Source organism: Megascapheus bottae, chromosome 5 (assembly GCF_031878675.1).
Source record: "Megascapheus bottae isolate mThoBot1 chromosome 5, mThoBot2.hap1, whole genome shotgun sequence".
Lineage (NCBI taxonomy): Eukaryota > Metazoa > Chordata > Mammalia > Rodentia > Geomyidae > Megascapheus > Megascapheus bottae.
Genome location: NC_143513.1, coordinates 27,170,162 through 27,191,293, shown reverse-complemented (window position 1 = coordinate 27,191,293; position 21,132 = coordinate 27,170,162). Strand labels below are relative to the sequence as shown.

Genomic DNA, 21,132 nt, shown 5'->3' with positions numbered 1-21,132 from the left:
TTGATTTTAGCAGTCTACACAATGTTCACATGCATTGAAATAGCATTGAACCACATACAAATGTATAACTTGTATAACAATTGAAAGTGTATTTAAAGCTGGGTGCCGGTGGTTCATGCCTGTAACCCTAGCTACTCATGAAGCTGAGATCTGAGGATCTCAGTTCAAATCCAGCCCGGGCACGAAAATCTGTGAGACTCTTATTTCTAATTAACCACCAGAAAATCAGAAGTGGTTCTGTGGCTCCAGAGTAGCTACTCAGGAGACTGAGATTTGAGGATTATAATTCAAAGTCAGCTTGGAGACTCTGTCTTCAATTAACCACCATTAAGCTGAAAGTGGAGCCTGTGGCTCAAGTGCTAGATTAGCTTTGAGCACAAAAGCTCAGGGACAGCATCTAGACCCTGCGTTTAAGCCCCAGGGTACACACACACACACACACACACACACACACACACACACACACACACACACACAAATTTAACAATCTAAAAAATAAAAAGCAACACAAGCTCATTGCACTGCTAACAAACACTGTCAAATTGTGAACATGGAAATGAGTAACAATCTCCCTCAATCTCTTTTGTCAAAGGACTGATACTCGGTCCACTGAAGGTCTTAACTTCCTTCCCAGAGAAGACTAAACAGACTAACAGTCTGTGCTCTCCCAAAGAAAGTTTGAAACTTGCATATTTTATACACTAAACTTATACTGTACTAAAATATTATTCTTTTTTTTTTCCCCAGTCCTGGGCTTGAGCCCAGGTCCTGAGCACTGTCCTTGGACTTTCTCAAGGCTAGAGCTCTACCACTTGAGCCTCAGCACCACTTCCGGCTTTTTTCTATGTATGTGGTACCGAGGAATCGAACCCGGGTCTTCATGCATGCTAGGCAAGCACTTTAACCACTAGGCCAAACTCCCGGCCCCCTAAAATATTATTCTTACATGGCCTATTTTAAAAGATAAAAAAGAGGTTGAATCTTAATTATTAGTTACAATAAAAATAAGGTGTCATCTAGGGGCTGATGGCTCATGCGTGAAATCCTTGCTACTCAGGAACTCAGGAGGCAAAGATCCAAGGATAGAGCTATCTGAGGCAGAAGAATCTGCAAGACTCTTAACTCCAAATAAAGAGGGGGAAAAAATTAAAAAAAAAAAATCGGGGCGTGGTGGTGTGGCTCAAACGGCAGCGCGACAATCTGGAGTCAGAAAGCCATGCAAGAGCATGAGGCCCCAGTCCAAGGCCCAGCACACATACACACGCGCGCGCGCGCACATACACACACATACACACGCACGCGCACTCCCCAGCCATCACAACTCCTACAGAACGCCTGCGGCATGCCACCTGGTGGTCACGTCCGGTACTACACCTGCTTTGACTGCAGCGCTAACTAAGGAGAGCGCCTCGAGGGGGTCGGAGTCAGTGCACCCGCCGGTAAAGAGCGGGATGGGAGGCGCGGATTCACGGTCCGGGCCGGGGCAGGTCCTGGGGTCTGGGTATATGCTTGGGTGCAAGGCAATCTTGAACGGCTCCTAATGGAAATGCACCAATTCTCTTCCCCCACCTCGGCACAGAGGGCGAGAAGAGCAGTTTGCTCATGCGAGTGTGTGCAGCAGGTAGGTCATGATCCAGGAGCATCCTTGGGAACTCTGACTACTTCCTTCTTTCACTGGGAGCATTTGAAAAACTTAAGTCCCAGATGAGAGGAGCTATATTCCTCACGCGGAACCACTGGACAGGTCCAAGTCTCCGGGACTTGGACACGCCCTTTCCAGCCCCGCCCACAGACTCGCCTCTAGCCCCGCCCCGCGCAGCTCGCCCCGCCCCTATGCGCACACGTAGGCACTACGCGCGGCGCGGGCTGGAAAACGTCACGGCGCGCAGGCGCATTTGGCAACCCGCGCTATTTGGACGCTCCCGGAGCCCGGGCTAGCTGGAGGTGTGCGGTGAGAGGTGTGCGGCGGCGTTGTGCAGGATACCGTTGACCCACGTGGGGTGCCGGCGGGCTGGACGTCGGCGCGGGGAGGCGAGCCGGGGCTGGTGGTTCCCGAGGGTCCCTGCAGCCGGGTGAGGTTTGGCCGGGCGTAGGCTGTGCCAGTGGGCCGAGGGACCGCTTCCGTGGGAGACCGGTTCCGGGGCCCGCAGCCTTGAGGCCGCGCCGGGAGGAAAGTGACTGATTCCGAAGTGAGTGCTGGTTGGCTCACGCCTTCAGAAACGTACCTGTGTGTAACACCACAAGGAGAACACTCAACATGTCTCCCATCTAGTTATTTAAGATATCCTGTAAAAATCAGTTAACCTTCAGGTTACAGGTAAGGTGTGAGAAACCACGAGCAAGTTCCACGGTTAACCTTGAGTCCCCCTTTCGTAAGGTGTCTTGAGACAGACAGCGACAGACATATGATAAAGGTAGATAATTATGTGGAAATCCAAAACGCTCCGGCCTCATACATTTGGGATCAGGGATACTTGGCCTGTTGTCGTCTGAGATGCATTCTGCTGATCGGGCACACACAGTCCCTGAGGTATGAAACCGGCAATTAACTTCTGTGATTACAGAAAGCAAGACTGATGCCTTCAGATGGTCATTGTGGGAAATAATAAGCAGTGTTTTATAGGAAATTTCCGAGTGCATTGTAGAGTGTTGTGTCTTTGTATTCCTTTTGTAGGTAGAAACAGGCATAGACGAAGAGATCTGTCCAAGCTGAGTATGTTGGTCCCTGTAATCACAATTAGGCAGGAGGTGGAGGTAGAAAGATTGTGAGAAACATTAGTAGACTCTGCCTGAAAAATAAAACAGCACTTTGGGTTATGTTTTATTGGTAGAACATTCAAGGGCCCTGCATTCAAGTTCTAGCATTATCAAAAGAAAAAAGGAAAGACCTACTCAAGATCACATTACTGACTGGTAGATAGTGGACCCATCTGCCTTAAGACCCATGTGCTTTTAATTTCTGTGCCTGTTTGAGAAGAAGAGCTTTGTGAAAGGCCTGTCCATTGTGGTACATAGAAGCTGTGGTAGCACTTAAGTCGATTCATTATTATTATTATTATTATTATTATTATTATTGTTATTATATTTTTGTGCTAGTCCTCAGGGCCTGGCTACACTATTCCTAAGCTTTTGTTGCTTAGGGCTTAGAGTTCTACTGCTTGTGCTACAGCTGCACTTCTGGCTCTTTGCTGACTAATTGGAGATAAAAGTTTCAGACTTTTCTGTGCTGGTTGACTTCAAAACATGATCCTCAGATCTTAGCTTCCTGAGTACCTAGGATTTAGGGAGTGAGTTGGGTTATTTTTAGTGATAGATACATAGATACTCTATTTTCAGTGCCTATTCATGTATAGGCCACTACACTGATTAAATATTTCAGGATGCTTAGTTTTGATCCTGAAGCTCAACTGTGACCTTTGCTAGGTATCAAGGAACATCACGGACATGGTGGAGGGCACAGAGCCTGGAATGAAACTGGATACTTGATTTCTGGCATCGCTTGTAACCAGCAGTGTGACCTGCAGTGAGTTTCTTAATTTCTGCATTTTCACAGTATGGATGACTAGCTTTCAGGTTATTTTTGTATTCATTATCTGATTTGTTTCTTATAAGAGTCTCTCACTTGGCAGATGAGAAAACCAAAGGCCTAGGTATAGTAGACAGCCAGATTTAGGATTATTCATCTAACTTTTAGAAACTCAACACAAGCTGATTTGTGTGTCTATATTTCCAGTGTTTTCCCCATTGCCTTTCTTTTGCTGATTTAATTAAAAAATTTCTTCATTTAAGTCTTATGGATGATTTTGTTTACTGTGGTTATAACTATGTAACTAAAACAATACCTTAAACAAAAGATGGAGATGAGTGGATCCAAAAAGTATGGGGCCTCTGTACACAATAGAATTTTATACTACCATCAGAAAGAATCGTATTATGTCATTTGTAGAGAAATAGATGAATGGACCTAGAACAAATTAAGTGAGGTAAGCCAAACTTAGAGACCCAAATGACCCATGTTTTCTCTTTTATATGCAGAAACTAGATTTAAAAGACACAAGGATAGGATAAATTATACAAAACTCTAAACATTCACAAACAGTGAGTCCAAGGGAGGATGTTCTTAGAGGAACACAAAGGTGAAATGCCTATGTGCATCTGGTCGTAAAAATAGTATTTATTAAGATGAACTCCAAGAAATGGAAACAAGGGTTTTTTAAGTTGGAAAAATAAAAGGAAGAGATGCACTATTAAGCCAGCATCTAGTTGTCTTTATGGCTTGAATACTTGAAGTCTGATGAAGTGAATATTCTATTATAATGTGTCCTTAAGACTTTACCTCATAAATAAATCCAGTGTACCTTTCTTAGCAGAACATTTTAAACTATATTTAAAATACTGTTTTTGTTTTTTGTTTTTTTCTAGTTGTTGATTTCTCTTCAATTCGGTCATTTGTTATAGAATCTTCAACATGCAGAGCTCTAGGTCTGTGCATCTGAGTGAGTGGCAGAAGAATTACTTCACAGCTATATCCGGCACTTGTACATCAGAAGAGAAGGCAGATGCATACCGTGCACAAGTGCTGCGCATTCAGTATGCCTGGGCGAACTCTGAGATCTCCCAGGTCTGTGCTACCAAACTGTTCAAAAGGTATGCTGAGAAATATTCTGCAATTATCGATTCTGACAATGCCGAAACTGGCCTGAATAACTATGCAGAAAACATCTTAACTTTGGCAAGATCTCAACAGACTGACAGTGAGAAGTGGCAGTCTGGATTGTCAATAAATAATGTTTTTAAAATGGCAAGTGTACAGAAGATGATGCAAGCAGGCAAGAAAATGAAGGACTCTCTTTTGGACCCTGCTGAGGCCTCAGTAGTACTCCATAAGGAGGCTGATCTTCCCAAGTTTAGTGTTTGTAGAGATTCTATGGAAGGTGACTTGCTACCCAGCTCAAGTCATGACAGAGATTGGACCCAAGACAGTGTAGTGAACAACCTTCGATGTGTCCAGCCTCAGAGTGCCCTGCTGTCCAACACCACTAAGGCTTGCCCTTCCTCTTCGGTGTCTGTAGGTGAGTCAGCCACTGCAAAATTCCACACCACACCATTATTCAGAAACACCAAAAAGGAAAATCACAGCTCTCCTAAAGCCAGTATAGGACTCAATACGTTCTTACCCAATCAGTCTTTCTATGGTTCTGGTACCATTGATGCCTTCTCAAATCAACCACCAAATAAGGCTTTTAGTAAAACAGAAGATAATGGCCAACAGGAGGATGGAAGCTTGTCTACCTTCAAAACTGCCAAAGAACAATTATGGATTGATCAGCAAAAAAAGTTCCACCAACCCCAGCGTGCATCCGGGTCTTCATATGGTGGTGTAAAAAAGTCTCTGGGAGCAGGTAGGTCTCGAGGGATTTTTGGGAAGTTTGTCCCTCCTGTACCTAGGCCAGATGGGGGAGAGCAGAATGGAGGGTTGCAGTACAAGCCTAATGGGGCAGGACCTACAGAGCCAGTCCATCCTGTAGATGAACGTCTCAAGAACTTGGAGCCAAAGATGATTGAACTTATTATGAGTGAGATTATGGATCGTGGTCCTCCAGTACACTGGGAAGACATTGCAGGAGTAGAATTTGCCAAAGCCACAATTAAGGAAATCGTCGTGTGGCCCATGATGAGGCCAGACATCTTTACTGGGTTACGTGGACCCCCGAAAGGAATTCTTCTCTTTGGTCCTCCAGGGACTGGTAAAACTCTAATTGGCAAGTGCATTGCTAGTCAGTCTGGGGCAACATTCTTTAGCATCTCCGCTTCATCCTTAACTTCCAAATGGGTAGGTGAGGGGGAGAAAATGGTCCGTGCATTGTTTGCCGTTGCCAGGTGTCAGCAACCAGCTGTGATATTTATTGATGAGATCGATTCCTTATTATCCCAACGAGGAGATGGTGAACACGAATCTTCCAGAAGGATAAAAACAGAATTTTTAGTTCAGCTAGATGGAGCAACCACATCTTCTGAAGATCGAATCTTAGTGGTGGGAGCAACGAATCGGCCACAAGAAATTGATGAAGCTGCCCGGAGAAGACTGGTGAAAAGGCTTTATATTCCCCTACCAGAAGCTTCAGCCAGGAAACAGATAGTAACCAGTCTGATGTCCAAGGAGCAGTGTCGCCTCAGTGAGGATGAAGTGGAACAGGTGGTCCAGCAGTCAGAAGGCTTCTCCGGAGCAGACATGACCCAGCTTTGTCGAGAGGCTTCCTTGGGCCCCATTCGCAGTTTACACATGGCTGACATTGCCACCATAACACCAGATCAAGTTCGACCCATAGCTTACATTGACTTTGAAAATGCTTTTAGAACTGTGCGCCCCAGTGTGTCTCCAAAAGATCTAGAGCTTTATGAAAACTGGAACAGAACATTCGGTTGTGGAAAATGAATGAGGCACTTGAAAAGATGATGTTTTAGTAATACTTCTTTGCTTTCTTTAATTTAGGAAGCTGAGGCTGTGTCAGTGGCAGTTTTAGGAAGCTATTTTGAATTCTATAACTCAAACATTTATTCAAAGTTTAACAACTGTTTGATGTATCTTAATATGTTGGATTTGCCTTCCAGTTATGAGTGATACATAAGCTTATTTAAATACAGAAAAATGAATACTTTTTTTCTAAGAAGTCTTTCATTTGAAGGAGTTTAATAAGAATAGTAAGTTCAAGTTGAAACCTTAATCTGAAGGTTACATTTATATATGTGGACATGCCTAATTTATGTTTACTGAAGAAAGTTCCTTCCAAAAGTTATAAAATTCTCAGTGTGGGCCAGTATAATGGTTTGTAAACCATTTTTTTGCTGTTGTTTAGATGATACAAGATCTCACCAAAGCTAGAATGAAAGTGCTGGTTTTTACTTTCTGATTGGCAGCTGCTTTTATGGTTCATTCTTACTTTGACTAGTAAAATCTGTGTTTAGAAGTAGCAAGGTATAATTCAGAGTTGAAGATATATCAATAAATCCAAAGGTAAAGAATGGTTTTCAGCTCGTCACTGGTGGGTTACACCTATAATCCTGGTTACTCAGGAGGCTGAGATCTCAGGACCAGGGTTTGAGACCAGCCTGGGCAGGAAACTCTGTGAGACTCTTATCTCTAATAAACTCAGAAAAACTCATAATGGAGCTGTAGCTCAAAGTGGTAGTACTACCCATGAGCACAAAAGTCAGGGGTAGGGCTAGGAGTTTGGCCTAGTGGTAGAGTGCTTGCCTAGCATGTACCAAGACCCGGTTCGATTCCTTGGTACCACATGCGTAACAAAAAGCTGGAAGTGGTGCTGAGGCTCAAGTGGTAGAGTTCTAGCCTGGAGAAAGTCCAAGGGCAGTGCTCAGGCCCTGAGCCCAAGCCCAGGGCTGGCAAAAAAAAAAGTCAGGGGTAGCTCCCAGCCTCTGAGTTCCAGCCCCACAACCAACAACTACAAAAAAGAATGGCTTTCAAGATGTATAGGATGTTTGGTGTTTTGACATTGCCTCATGCACTATAGCATTACTCTTTAAAAACTAAATATTTTCATATTTTTACAGTTAATCATTTTGTTTTGTAATCCATGTGTTTATTGTAGAAACTGTAGAAAATAGTAATAAAAGACACTTTATATTACCCCTTAGGGACACCTTATTTCAGCATAGCTTTTTAAAGATGTACAGGAGAAAAACTATATTAGTCATTCTCTTATAGTCTGCTCTATATCTTTTACATAAGTAATATAAAGGATAAGATACTGTTCATTTGATCATTTATATAATTACCCAGGAGTCCATTGTGTGGATGGCTAGTAGATGAATGTCTGTTAGATAACATTTAGAACAGAACATTAGGTTTTCTTTTGCTTATTATAAGCAAAAATACATTTAATTTAGTGTTAGAAGTACATGTATACGTAAATTCTTAAGAGTACTAAAGATTTTGCACCTTCTAAAACTTTTGACATGTTTTCTCAATTGTCTTCTAGACAGTTTGGATTCTATGTTTTCTAGCTGGCAGAATCCAAAGGACTGTTTATCTGTGCCATAGCAGCCTTTGGTAGTAAGTCATTCTGTTCTGTTAGCATTTTTTTTTTTTTCCAGTACTAGGGTTTGAACTCAGCTTCTTGTAATTGCTAGGGAGGTGCTTAGGGAGGCAGGGTACAAATTGAGTCACAGTCCCTGGTCCACTATACATTTATTGTTTTTCAAATAGGGTCTCACTTTTTATAAGGACAGTGATTTTGTAGTTATACTTCCTGTTGTAGGTACCCTAATTTTTATCATGCACCACTTTTACCCACTGAGATGGGAGGTCTCATCAACTTTATTTTTTATATTTTAAATGCACTTATTTAATTGTTACCATTTAGTTCATTCATCTATAGAAAATTGCATTCCTTCCAGTAATTCTTACCTAAACTTTGATCCTTCCAATCTCAGCTTGAGTGGCTAGGATTACAAGTGTGCATAACTGCACCCAACTGGTCACATTCTTTTTTCATTCGTTGGTTCATACATTCATGTAGTACTGAATTTGAACAGTGAACCATACAGACATGTTTCTTTACTTTCATGGAGGTTATGTTCAAGTTCTGATGTTTTCATTTATGAACATCACAACTTGAAATGAGATTAAAAGTACTTTCGTAGGTGAGTTTAGATGTATTTGTGAAGTTGTATAGTTTATACTTGATCTGCCTTCTAATTTTATACTATTCTAAAAGCTTTATTGCAACTTTCAGTGTTTCCCTTTGATATGATTATTGTTTATTAGATTATAATTATATGTTAAACTTTAATTCTTATACATATTTTTCTAATATCAAAATGTTAAGTATTGTGGCCAGGATTTTGGCTTAGTGATAGAGTGCTTGCCTAGCTAGCATGCACAAAGACCTGGGTTCAATACCTCGGTACCACATACAGAGAAAAAGCCAAAAGTGATGCTGTGACTCAAGTGGTAGAGCTCTAGTCTTAAGAAAGCCCAAGGACAGTGCTCAGGCCATGAGTTCAAGCCCCAGAAGTGGCAAAAAAAAAAAAAAAAAAAGAGGGGGCAGGAATTGGCCTAGTGGTAGATTGCTTGCCTAGCATGCATGAAGACCTGGGTTCAATTCCTTGGTACCACATACAGAAAAAAGCCTAAAGTGGTAATGTGACTCAAGTAGGTAGAGCTCTAGCTTTGAGAAAGCCCAAAGACAATGCTCACGCCCTGAGTTCTGAGGACTGGCAGGAAAAAAAAAGTTAAATATTTAATACTTTCTTTTCATTTTATATAAAAGCATTACAATCTCTGTTTATAGGTGTTTAAGGATTTCCCTGTAGTTCTTGCTTGAAATCACGTTTCAGATACTCCAACCCTCTTAGATCTTACAGTTATTGTGCTTTTTTAGATTTATCAATAGTTGTGTAGCCTGGTGTTAGAATATTATTTAACTCTGTAACCTAGTCTTAATGTTAGCAGTTAGTTAAATGTAAAGTGTAGCTTCTGCCAGTCTGACTTTCAGCATCATTGATCAGTAACCCAGAGGTACTTTCTCAAAACAGCTTAGTGTAGATTGTGTCTATGAGAGAAGTTTCATTGGTTCATCTCATTGTGGATTATGTATAGCACTTTGCTGTGATTACCATGTGATATTACTTATGTACACTCCTGTAGAAGTGAGTTCTGTTCTACTAAGGAAAAATCTAAACTTAAAGGGAAAACCTGAGCTATGTCACATAGAAAAAGCAGTCTGACTCGACTTTTTTTTTGTTTTTTTTTGGTCAGTCGTGAAACTTGAACTCTGGGCCTGGGCATTGTCCCTGAGCTCTTCAGCTCAAGGCTACTGCCCTATCCCTTGAGCCTCAGCGCTGCTTCCAGTTTTCTGGTGGTTAATTGGAGATAAGGGTCTCACATCTCACAGACTTTAGTCCCCTGGCTGGCTTTGAACCTTGATCCTCTATCTCAGCCTCCTGAGTAGCTAGGATTACAAGCATGAGCCACCATACCTGACCTGATTCTGACTTTTAGTATGCTGGCAAAGAAGGTATGTCAGATTCTTTTTCTGCATAAAATGATCATGTTAGGACAGAATAATTATGCATTAAATTCTCTCTGGAGTGTTGGCACAACATCTCTAAAGCATTATTTAACTTTCTTTAAAAGTTATGATACTGACTTTTACTTTCTCTAAAAGTTATGTTTCTAACTGCATACAGCTCTGGAGGTAGAGATCTAGAGAATTCAGGTTTGAGGCCAGTCCAAGAAAAAAGCTAATAAGACCCCATTTGAACAGATAAACTTCAAGTGTGGATACAAGCGTTATCCTTTCTGTATGGGGCCCTGGATAAGAGGGTTACATTACAGTCTGAGGCTAGTTTAGGGTAAAAATGTAAAACCCTATAGGAAAACTACCTGAAGCAAAAAAGGGCTGGGAATCAGTTGTTTTATGTAGCAGATAGTTCCCTAGCAAGCATGAGGTCTGGAGTTGAAATCCTACTGCCACCCAAAATACAAAAGTTAGTTTCCTTTTGTAAAAATATATTGATTGTGGTATTAATGCTTAAAAGTTAGATTATAGGCTCAAGCCTATAATCCTAGATATTTAAGAGGCTGAGACCTGAGGATTGAGGTTGGAAGCCAGCCAAGGCAGAAAAATTCATGAGACTTATTTCTAGTAAACCAAAAAGCTGTGGCTTATAGAGTGCCAGCTGTGAGCAACAAAAACTGAGCAAGAACTCACGGTCCTGGCCCTAAGACCAGCCAACAAAACAACAAAAACTTAAAAAGTTTTAGTAGGAATATAGTAATTCATTAGAATTTATAATGTTAGACTATTTACTTACATTTTTGGTCATGTGTCCCTGGATAGTTTCTGTTTTTTTGATACTTGGAAAATAATTGATTCCTTAATATCCTTAATTTTACTTTTAATCTATATAATTATTAGTTTTATTTGTACCTCATAAATATAAAATTACATGGGTTAATGTAATGCATTGTTTAAATAGGGTTGGCTTAAATATACCTTCAAACATCTGTCATTTCTTCACAGTAAAAACATTCGGTATATTTTAATCTGGATTTTTTTTTTTGCCAGTCCTGGGGCTAGCACTCTATCACTTGAATCAGAGCACCCCCTTTGGCTTTTTTTGTGTATGTGATATCCAGGAATCGAGCCCAGGGCTTCGTGCATGCTAGGGAAGCACTCTACTGATAGGCCACACTCTCTCACTTTCTTCCTTTCTTCCTTCCCCACTTCCCCACCCCCCACTTTGAATTCTGAGCCTGGGCTCTGCCCTTATAAATACCATGGGCTTTAGATCAAATAAGTGCTGAATTCTAGCTGTCATTTATTAGTTGTGATTTTAAGTTGCCTAATTTGTCAATTTTTCAGTTCTTTTTTTTTTTTTTTGCCAGTCCTGGGCTTGAGCTCAGGGCCTGAGCGCTGTCCTTGGACTTTCTCAAGGCTAGAGCTCTACCACTTGAGCCACAGCACCACTTCTGACTTTTTTCTATGTATGTGCTATCAAGGAATCGAACCCGGGTCTTTGTGCATGCTAGGCAAGCACTTTAACCACTAGGCCAAATTCCCAGCCCCTCAATTTTTCAGTTCTAAAGGGAGAATATTTTGTACTGTCTTGAAGAGTGAGGACTAACTAGTAAAGTGCAGATTTTTCTTTTTCCTTAATTCTTTTTCTTTTGGTAGCATCAGAGTTTGCTCATGGCCTCATGTTCTTGCTTGGCTGTTTTGCTCTCATGGCTAGTGTTCTGCCACTTGAGCTGCCTCTGCATTTGTGCCTTTTTGCTGGGTAATTTAAAATGTGGTTTAAAAGGCCTGGTTTGCTCAGGAGGGTGAGATCTGAGGATTGCAGTTGGAAGCCAGCCTAAATAGGATTCATGAGACTCATTTCTGATTAACCACTGAAAAGCCAGAGGTGAAGCTGTGGCTCAAGAGCACTAGCTTTCAGCAAGAAAGCTTAGGGCAGCATTTGGGCCCTAAGTTCTAGCCCCAGGACTACCTCCCCGCACCAAAAAAAAAAAAAAATGATTTGTGATTCAATACTTGTGCTGACTTTTCTTTCCATCCATCTTGATTTCGCTTTTTCATTTCTAACTTTGATATTGTCTATTCCAGCTTATTCTGTTTACTGTTGGCAATACTTGAATCTTGTTTTTAAACATCACATTCCATCAAAATTTGTATTTATACTTATAGAATGTCTAAAAGATCCTTACATGTTCTTTATTGGACTTTACCTTCTTTGTTGTTATTCCCAGTGCTTTTAGGAGATGCTTTCCAACCTACCTCCAGAAGTCTGGTATAAGGAGGGTAGTCTAACCAGGCCCATAGTAAAAGGATAATATCGTGCCTTAAATTTTTTCTTAGGTTTCTAGCTCTTGACCTTGAAGCATTGAATCTGGTGCACAGGCAGATGAAGCACATTTTAAGCATCTGCCCAGCTTGCTTGGCAGGTTGGAGGGAGTCTTGTGAAAATAAGTAAATATAATCACCATTTTAACCTCTTACCTTTAAGGCTTTTTTACCTTTTCCTAACAACCGACCAGTTTTTGATGGAAAGAATATTAAAATGGATATTCAAAAACCACCAGGGACCCTCATCAAGAGCAGTTTCTCTACTAAACCCCTAGGATCTTAGTATTTTTAGAGAAAAACGAACAAGAGTGTTGTACTAGATAATCCCAAGGACATAAATAGCCACAGTTGCTCTTCCTTGTACATTTACTGAATGCTGGTGTGTCCTGTGACAAATGCATATGGACTGCCAGGCAGAGGGCAGTGGACTAGGTGTAAAATAGAATGAAGATGGATAAGGGCTAACATTTTAGGTGCACATTAATTTGGCTCAGTAGACAAACTGAATGGAAAAACATGAAGCACAGTCTTTAGAAAAGAGTTAAATCAACATGATGTGTCACTGAATATATAAGTAAACGAGGGGGACAGAATAGGGAGTCCAGTAAGGTATACCTTAGGCAACTTGTGGTTAAGGTTGTCAGGACCCTGGTGCTTGGCAATGGCTGTCAGCAGAAGCAGAATGCTTACCGCCCATGTCAGAAATGCTTGGGTTGTTGAACTGTTATGTCTGCAGTCTGAAAGTTAGATGTGATTGAGAGGAAAAATGGATGAAGTCAGAGTTTGATGGCTGGGACCAGCTCTGGGGTAGCACAGGTGCTGAGTTAATGGATCCAGAATGGTTAGCTCTTCCTATTTGCTCTTGTTGAACTTCTGTCCTGGACTATGGGATCCTGCTTCTCTCCCCTACCTGAGACCCAAGCATGGAGTCCTGGAGAGGGTGCCCTGTTGGCAGGGAGAGGGGGTTTTATGTTTCTTCTCTCTGTGTCCAGTAATGCAGGTATAAAGCTCAGCCTTCTCTATTCATATTAATAGGAAAAACTATATATTTTCTTTGTTGTCCAAAGAAAATGAGCTTGACATGTGCTACGGAGAATTCTATTTAAGATGAAGAAGTAACCTGCGCTGTAACTTTTCCAAAACACGTGCAAAATCTGCATTAGAATGGAAAGATAAAGCAAGCCATGGCTGCAGTGAAGAGGGAAGATTGCCCTTGTCAAATACAACATTTCTGGAGTCTTGTTTTAATCGGTCTGTGGGGCTTGAACTCTGGGCCTGAGTGCTGTCCCTGAGCTCTTCAGCTCAAGGCTAATGCTCTACCACTTGAGCCACAGCTCCGCTTCCAGTTTTCTGGTGATTAATTAGAGTTAAGAGTCTCATGGGGCCTAGTGGAAGAGTATTTGCCTAGCATGGTCGAGGACGTGGGTTCAGTTCCTCACTACCACATACATAGAAAAAAGCTGGAAGTGGTGCCGTGGCTCAAGTGATAGAATGATAGCCTTGAGGGAGAATCCCAAAGACAGTGCTCAGGCCCTGAGTTCAAGGCCCAGGACTGGCAAAAAAAATATGTATGTACTTAACATTGCATTTTAAGTTATTGTGTACTTCATTCATGGGCCCTGTTTAATACGAAAGGCTGATAACTATTAACAAACTACTGCCAGTTGTTTCAAATGGAACTTGTTGAACTTAAAAATAGTTCATTAGTTTTTATGTATTATCTAAGTATGCATATATTTGTATATATCAATGGCTCCTTTAAGAGCAAAACGAAAGTGTACATTTACATATGCATGCTTAAATACGTTTACAATTTGTGAGTAAATGCTAATAAAATAGAAATAGGACACTTCAGAAACAGGATACAAAACTTCCACATCATGAAAGAAAAAAGTCAATTCAATAAAAGAGAAAACGCTTTTCAACAGTGAAGAAAAATGAGTAAAAGCTTGACAGAAACATTAAATAAGATGTTAAGTTTTAGTTCAAACTTACTCATTTTCACAGTAAGTGCTGAGTAGTAGAATAAGAACTCTGAAGAATAGAATTTTGTAAATGGACAATTATTGCTTTATAAACTGAAGCCAAAATGTTGCACACAACCCCATAACAAAACAGGGAGGTACTAAGATAGCAAAACATTGATTTTTTTTGTCCTACTCTTTTAAAGCATTCTTTATGCTGCTTTTCATGCCAGTAACAAACTTGAACATTAAAATAGAATTATAAAAATGTAAAGCTCATTTACATTTAAATTTTTACATTTTATTTATTACATTTACAAATTATTAAAATACTAGCAAAATAACTGAAAATATAAAAAATAGTGTTGGTAAAGGTTTGCAGGAAAGGACTGGAGTACACTTTTGTGGAAAAAATAGATCTAGACTTATGGAAGGCAGTTTAGTAATTACAAAATGTACTAGAAATCTGTACTGTATAAATCAGTTTGTTGAAACCATTTAATAGGTAACATCTCTATATAATAGTTACATTGATCCCATGGGGTTCTATACAGTAGTTTTAAAGTCTAATGTGTACACATGAAGAGCTCTTAAGTGCTATTGTTTCATGAGAAAAGCAAGTTTCAGTAGTGTGTGTGTGTTGATACCAGGGCTTGAACTTAGGCTGGGTACTGTCCCTTAGCTTTTTCACTCAAGACTTGCACTCTTATTACTTAAGCTACAACTCTGCTTCCAGAATTTTTTGCTGGTTAATTGGGGATAAGCCTGGCCTGGCTTGAATTGTGATCCTCAGATCTCAGACTCCAAGCTATTCAGCTACAGTTACAGGCATAAGCCATTGGCGCCTGACTAATATGATTTTGATATGGTATCAGATTCATGATTTTCTTTTAATTTTTAAACTTTTATTGTTAAAGGGGATGTACAGAGGGATTAGTGACATAAGTCAGGTAGTGAGTATATTTCCTTTTGAATAGTATCACCCCCTCCCTCATTCTCTCCCAGATTTTCCCCTCCTGGCTTCCCCCTACCCCAAGTTATACAGTTCATTTCTAACATAATTTCTGGTATGTTTCGCTGCTGAATTGGTTCACGCTTTTTCCCACCAAGGCGTACAGAAATCAAAAACAGTGACAGAGGGGAATAAACCAAAGGAAAAATGCAAACAGTACAATAAAAACCTCTTGTTTTTGTTACTTGGAGTTAATTTTGATAAGCATCATTTATATGATCATATGCACATAGCTCTTGAGCCCTCTCCTAAGCATATCCTTCTTTGTTCTCGTGTGAATGTTTAGACTGCTATTTAATCATGTCTGAGTGTAACTATTTGTCTTTTACTGTTTTTACAAATTCCTATGTAGATTTTTACAATGAGAAAAAGCTCCAAAAAGGTACATATGTTAAGTATGCTTGCCTCTTAGAAGTTGGTAAGGGAGGAACAGTCTCCATTTTTGCATTTAAATATACAATAAGGTTTTTCCAGTTATTGACAATGACAATGTTTTTTTGTAATTAGCCCTCAATAAGAGTGGCAAATATTGACAAATACTTGTATATTTTATTATTATAGATAGCATCTGTTCAATTATATATTATGTATATAATATTTAAATAGTCCAACAGTATTTTAATGGAACCATTAGACTTGTTAGTTGGTAATGGAGAGGCTGAGGCAAAAATTGAAAACCTCCATTATAAATTTTTAGAAGATATGCATTTCATACAGAAAACAGGGCCGGAAAGATGATGGCAGAACAAAATGAATCTGGGAAAATCAGTTTAAAAGTCTCCATGTTTTTGCACATATAGAAAATTGTATTTAGAAGTAAAGTGGTCTGAATCAGAATAAGGAGTGTATAGCCATTCATCCAACTCCAAATTGAGTAAAGCTATTCAAAATTGCTTTAAAATGTAGCTGTGAGGCAAATATGAATTTCATCTGTATTTTAAGAAACTACTCAAACCCATTTTACAAAAGAATCTTTGAGCAAACAACATACATGCATAACATTACATTTGTGACTACAGAAGTGGATAAATTCTATTTCATCAGAGTTTGGGTGCTGATAGTATTTGCCTTCTCACATCTGGAAGAAATGTCCTGGCTATCTGCACGTTTCTGACCCAGTGGAACAATGCAACCCCCACTACATGATAAGTTTCCAGAGACATAATTTCACAAAACTATAGAAAATTGCTGTAAAACGAGGGCATGATTGCAATTTAAGGGAAATGGTGCAGATAAATTTGCTTTAATGGATAAGCTTAGTAGTTGCAAAATAAATCTGTGAGTATTTCATTATTTATTCCTCTCAGCTGGTCTAAATGAGAGTGGAAAACGCACACACTAGCTCCTCTAAAATCGTCCATAAAGAAGAAAAAGTATGTTTCCTAAGACAGCTTGGAAAAACTTAATCCAGTGTATTAATTAATTTTGAAGACTTTGTACTCCCTCTTGCATTTTCACAGAATAATCTGCTGTACTATGTCAGATCTTGCTCAGGCTCTGGTTGCTCACTACTGAGTGGTGTTCAAAGTCTCTGCTGACCAAGTGAGTCTCTTTTCAGAGTAGAGATATCTAAGTTATTTCAGCAAAAAAGAAGTTAGGGTGGCTATATGAGTCTGCCTGGCATGGCTGCTAGTCAAATAACTGGTGAATAGCCCAGCTCAGGGTCCCTGTAACGGCTGTGAAAATTGCCAACTTGGTAAATTTTGGTATATTAAGCAGTATTATTAAAAAAATTAGATTTCTTGCATCCTATGCAGTAGATAAAGAAGTAGAAAACAAACTTATTTATAGGAATCAGGCCATAGTTACTGATTCTCAGCAATGGAGAATTCAAGAGAGTTACCATCATAACAATTTATGTGAAGAATAGGTTCTTTATAATCTAGAACAAACAGGCTTCCCCCCCTCCATTTTTCCCCCCCAATCAAGTTCCTTGGAAACTTGGTAAATGGTGCCATCTGCTTAGGATAAAAGAGGTGCTGGGCACGGTGGGTCATGCCTGTAATCCTAGCTACTCAGGAGATGGAGATCTGAGGATTGAGGCTCAAAGCCAGTTCTGGCAAGAAAATTCTATCTCCAATTAACTCCCCCCCTCCCCAAAAAAAATCCAGAAGTGGAGGCCCAGGACAGACAAACAAAAACAATTCCTGGAAAATTCGTTCCTATTTTTAAATAGGAGTAAGTGTATTAAGTGGATAAAACTGAATTTGCATATGGAAAAGCCAAACTTACTTAGGTAACCAAAAAAGTATAGGCCTAGAATTTTAAAAAGTCGAATAATTTAAACTGGCTCTCAGGTACTAGAATTTAACAGCTTTTGTTGCCCTGTCTTCTTAAATATTCCTATATTTTATTATTTATTGAAAATAATATTCTCTGGCCTTTGTTCTCTGAATAAACAAGCAGTTGAGGTCACAGATTCATACTTTGTTAAACCATTTTTAAAACATTTATGTTTTAACATAAATATGTTAAAACATTTTTTCCACTCCACATTCCTTTTTCCTTCTGCATTTTTTGTTTAAGTATTATCTGAGGCTTCCCAATTACTACTATATGGTGAATGAAATAGGAGGACTTAATGTCTTTTTTTAAGGTGACAGTCAAAACTTAGAATTGACATTTGCAAAATTCTCACCTTGAAACTATAATTAAATGCTCCTTTCTGACTCTGCAACAAGTTCCCACCACAGTTTTTTTTTCCTCTTCTAATACTATAGCCTTAAGTTTCAAAAGCTGTGTTAAGGGCAATGTTCTGGGTACTCATACCTGTAGTTCTAGCTGCTCAGGAGGCAGAGATTGGGAAGGACAGAGTTCCAGGTTAGGCAAGCAAAAAATTTATGGAGACCCCATTAACAGGTAACGCTGGACATGGGACATGCAACTATCATTCCTTCTGCAGCAGAAAGCATATAAAGGAAGGTCATAATCCAAGCCTTCCAGATTAAAAAAAAAAAGGTCTTATCTCAAAATTAACCACATCAACAAGGCTGGTGGTGGGGCTGATGCAGTAGAGCTCCTCCCTAGAAAGCATGAAGCCCTGAGTTCAAAGCCCAGTACTGAACAAAACAACAAAAATAAATAAAAACTTTTTTTTTTTTTGCCAATCCTGGGACTTTAATTCAGGGCCTGGGCACTGTCCTTGGACACATTTTGCTCAAGGCTAATTCCCTGCCACTTGAACCACAGCACTACTTCCCGCTTTTTCTGTGTATGTGATACTAAGGAATCAAACCCAGGGCTTCATGCATGCTAGGCGAGCACTCTTACCACTAGGCTACACTCCCAGCCCAGAAAAGATTATTTTTAGAGTCAGTCATGACCTGTAATCATAGGATTGCATTGTGAGGCCAGCCTGAGTGCAAAGTACATGACAGCCTCCTGGCCCCCGCCCCATCTCAACCAGTAAAAAGCCAGGTGCACCTGCTATTCTAGCTGCTTAGGTAGTGTAAATAGGCTAGCCTGAACATATATGTGAGATGCCATTTGAACAGTAATGAAAGCAAGTAAGATTAAGGATGTGGCTCAAATGGTAGAGTACTTGACTGGTGAATGAAAGATCTCTGAGTTCAGGGGTTAGAGGCATGGCTCAGGTAATGAGCAAAAGTGTGAGATACCAAGTTCAAGTCCTAGTCTTGGACTAAACAAAAAGCCAAAACCACCAAAAATCTCTTAGTTCAAACCTCTGTACTGCCCAAAAATGTTCTAAGGCATACAATGGATTTAATAATATATGTTAACTGGCCAGTCCTAGGGCTTGAACTTGGGGCCCGGGAGCTGTCCCTGAACTTTTTTTGCTCAAGGTTAGCACTCCATCAGTTGAGCCACAGCTCCATTTCCAGCTGTTCTGGTGGTTAACTGGAGATAAAAGCCTCACAGACTTTTCTGTCCGGGATGGCTTTGAATCACAATTCTCAGATCTCAGACTTCTGGGTAGCTAGGATTGCAGGTGTGACTCACCAGTACCTGGACTGAATTGTACTCTTGGTACAACCCTTCTCTTGGTTCCTTGTGCTCTCTCCTTGATTGTGTCCCCATCTTGATGTGACCCACCATGTTAAAATAGTAAAAAATGGTTGATGTTATTATCTCAATCTGATTGCCCCACTTTGGCATTTAGGAGATAAAGTGGGCATCACAGGCAAAGCGAATCTTTGTTGTTGCCAACCTGTGAAGTAGATTAGCCGTCTTTACCATGGAACTCCATCTTTACAGAAGATGCTGACAAGCGAATTATGACAATCCCGGCATGGGGATTTGGCATTTTTTTCATAAGTAGGTCTGACTACACAGAAACCAATTGGCAATGTTGCAAATAACTTTGGCTTTCAAAGAAATGTTTTGATGATAAGGAACTTCTTCTGTCATCCTGAACAGCTTCCTAATCTTTAAAGGCATTTCTGCTAGTCACAGGTAATTGAACATTCTGACTATTCAGAGGCTGAAATCTGAGGACTGTGGTTGGAAACCAGCCCACACAGGAAAGTGCATGAGACTCATAGCACCAATTAACTAATCTGGCTCATTTGGTAGAGGGCCAGCCTTAAATAGCAATAAGTCCAAGCAAAGTAGAAGGCCCTGAGTTAAGGCCCCGTCTCATACACATATTTCTCTCTCTCTCTCTCTCTCTCTCTCTCTCTCTCTCTCTCTCTCTCTCTCTCTCTCTCTCTCACACACACACACACACACACACACACACACACACACACACACTTCTGATGACATGAGTGACTGACCCCTCCATAGGTCTTGCCTGCTGGTGTTCATGCCTGACCTTGAGCATGATTGTATAGTAGGAATTGCTTCTAGCCAAAAGAATGTGGCCAAAGTGATGGGCAATCACTCCTCTGGAAAATGGATCCTGAAGGCACTCTGCCACACTTAACTATTCATGAAGTTCCAGAAGCTGCATTCAGCCAACAAGCAGAAAACCCTGAAGCTTTCAGCTGGGTTATCACAGGAAGCTGATTCTGCTGTTACCGAAGTGAGCTGGCAATGGAATCTTTTCCAGGAAAGCATCCAAAAACAGCCTGTAGCCTGGCTGATACCTGGATTACATCTGGTGAGGCCTTCAAATAGAGGGCCCTACTCTACTAGGTCTGAACTGTGGCTGCAAAGGCAAATGGTATTTCGAAACTGCTAAGTTTGTGGGAATCTGTTTTGTAGCACTATTAGAACTACCACAGGCTTTCATACCTGGAAGCAGGTGATGGTTGTCACAAATAGTCACAGATAACAGAGAAGCTTAGAAAGTAGACTGAGGAGGTGGGAGGCTGGAAGAATTTTGAAGTACAACAAACTTACAATGGACTGGCAGTAATTATGAGCCACTGAGGACTCCAAAAACATTCTTGAAAACCAAAAAAAGATGAATTTAAAAAAATATAGCAGCAAACAGCTGAGTGAAATTCTCTCCTGAAGTTTATGCAAAGCCAAAACTTGGACATAATACATTTTTTTATTCCTTAAATAGATTCCTAAGCCAAATACAGATGGTGTTGCCTTGTTCTTTAATATTGCTAAACAGTAAAAATGCAAGAGGAGAAAGAAGAAATTTGACACAGAACAGAACCAGGACTGACTGATGTTGAAAAGGTCCAACCTCTCCAAATGGCAAAGAGGCTAAAAATGAAGAGATGTGTGGTCAGGAAACCGTGTTCCAGGGGAAAATCCATGCACAGCGGCCCACCATCTGCTATAACCTCAGCAGGACTGGGTGTCCAGCCAGAAGAATCTTTTGTGCTTCCCAAACCTGCGTGAACCAGAGAGTCTCTGGGAAGCTAAGGCT

The 21,132-nt window shown here is 40.3% G+C and overlaps 1 protein-coding gene across 4 annotated transcripts; it reads left to right on the top strand.

Moving 5' to 3' along the window:
* The first annotated feature begins 1,910 nt into the window (after positions 1–1,910).
* Fignl1 (fidgetin like 1) lies at positions 1,911–6,858 on the top strand. Of its 4 annotated transcripts, none has more exons than XM_090332840.1 (3): positions 1,911–1,951; positions 3,424–3,523; positions 4,459–6,858. In XM_090332840.1, exon 3 carries the CDS (start codon positions 4,469–4,471, stop codon positions 6,434–6,436), a length of 1,968 nt encoding a protein of 655 aa, XP_090188966.1. In that variant the 5' UTR covers positions 1,911–1,951; positions 3,424–3,523; positions 4,459–4,468; the 3' UTR covers positions 6,437–6,858. The 4 variants fall into 4 exon arrangements, with proteins under 4 accessions (XP_090188966.1, XP_090188964.1, XP_090188965.1 ...); XM_090332838.1 differs by lacking the exon at positions 1,911–1,951 and adding an exon at positions 2,083–2,317; XM_090332839.1 differs by lacking the exon at positions 1,911–1,951 and adding an exon at positions 2,147–2,189.
* Positions 6,859–21,132: the final 14,274 nt, after the last annotated feature.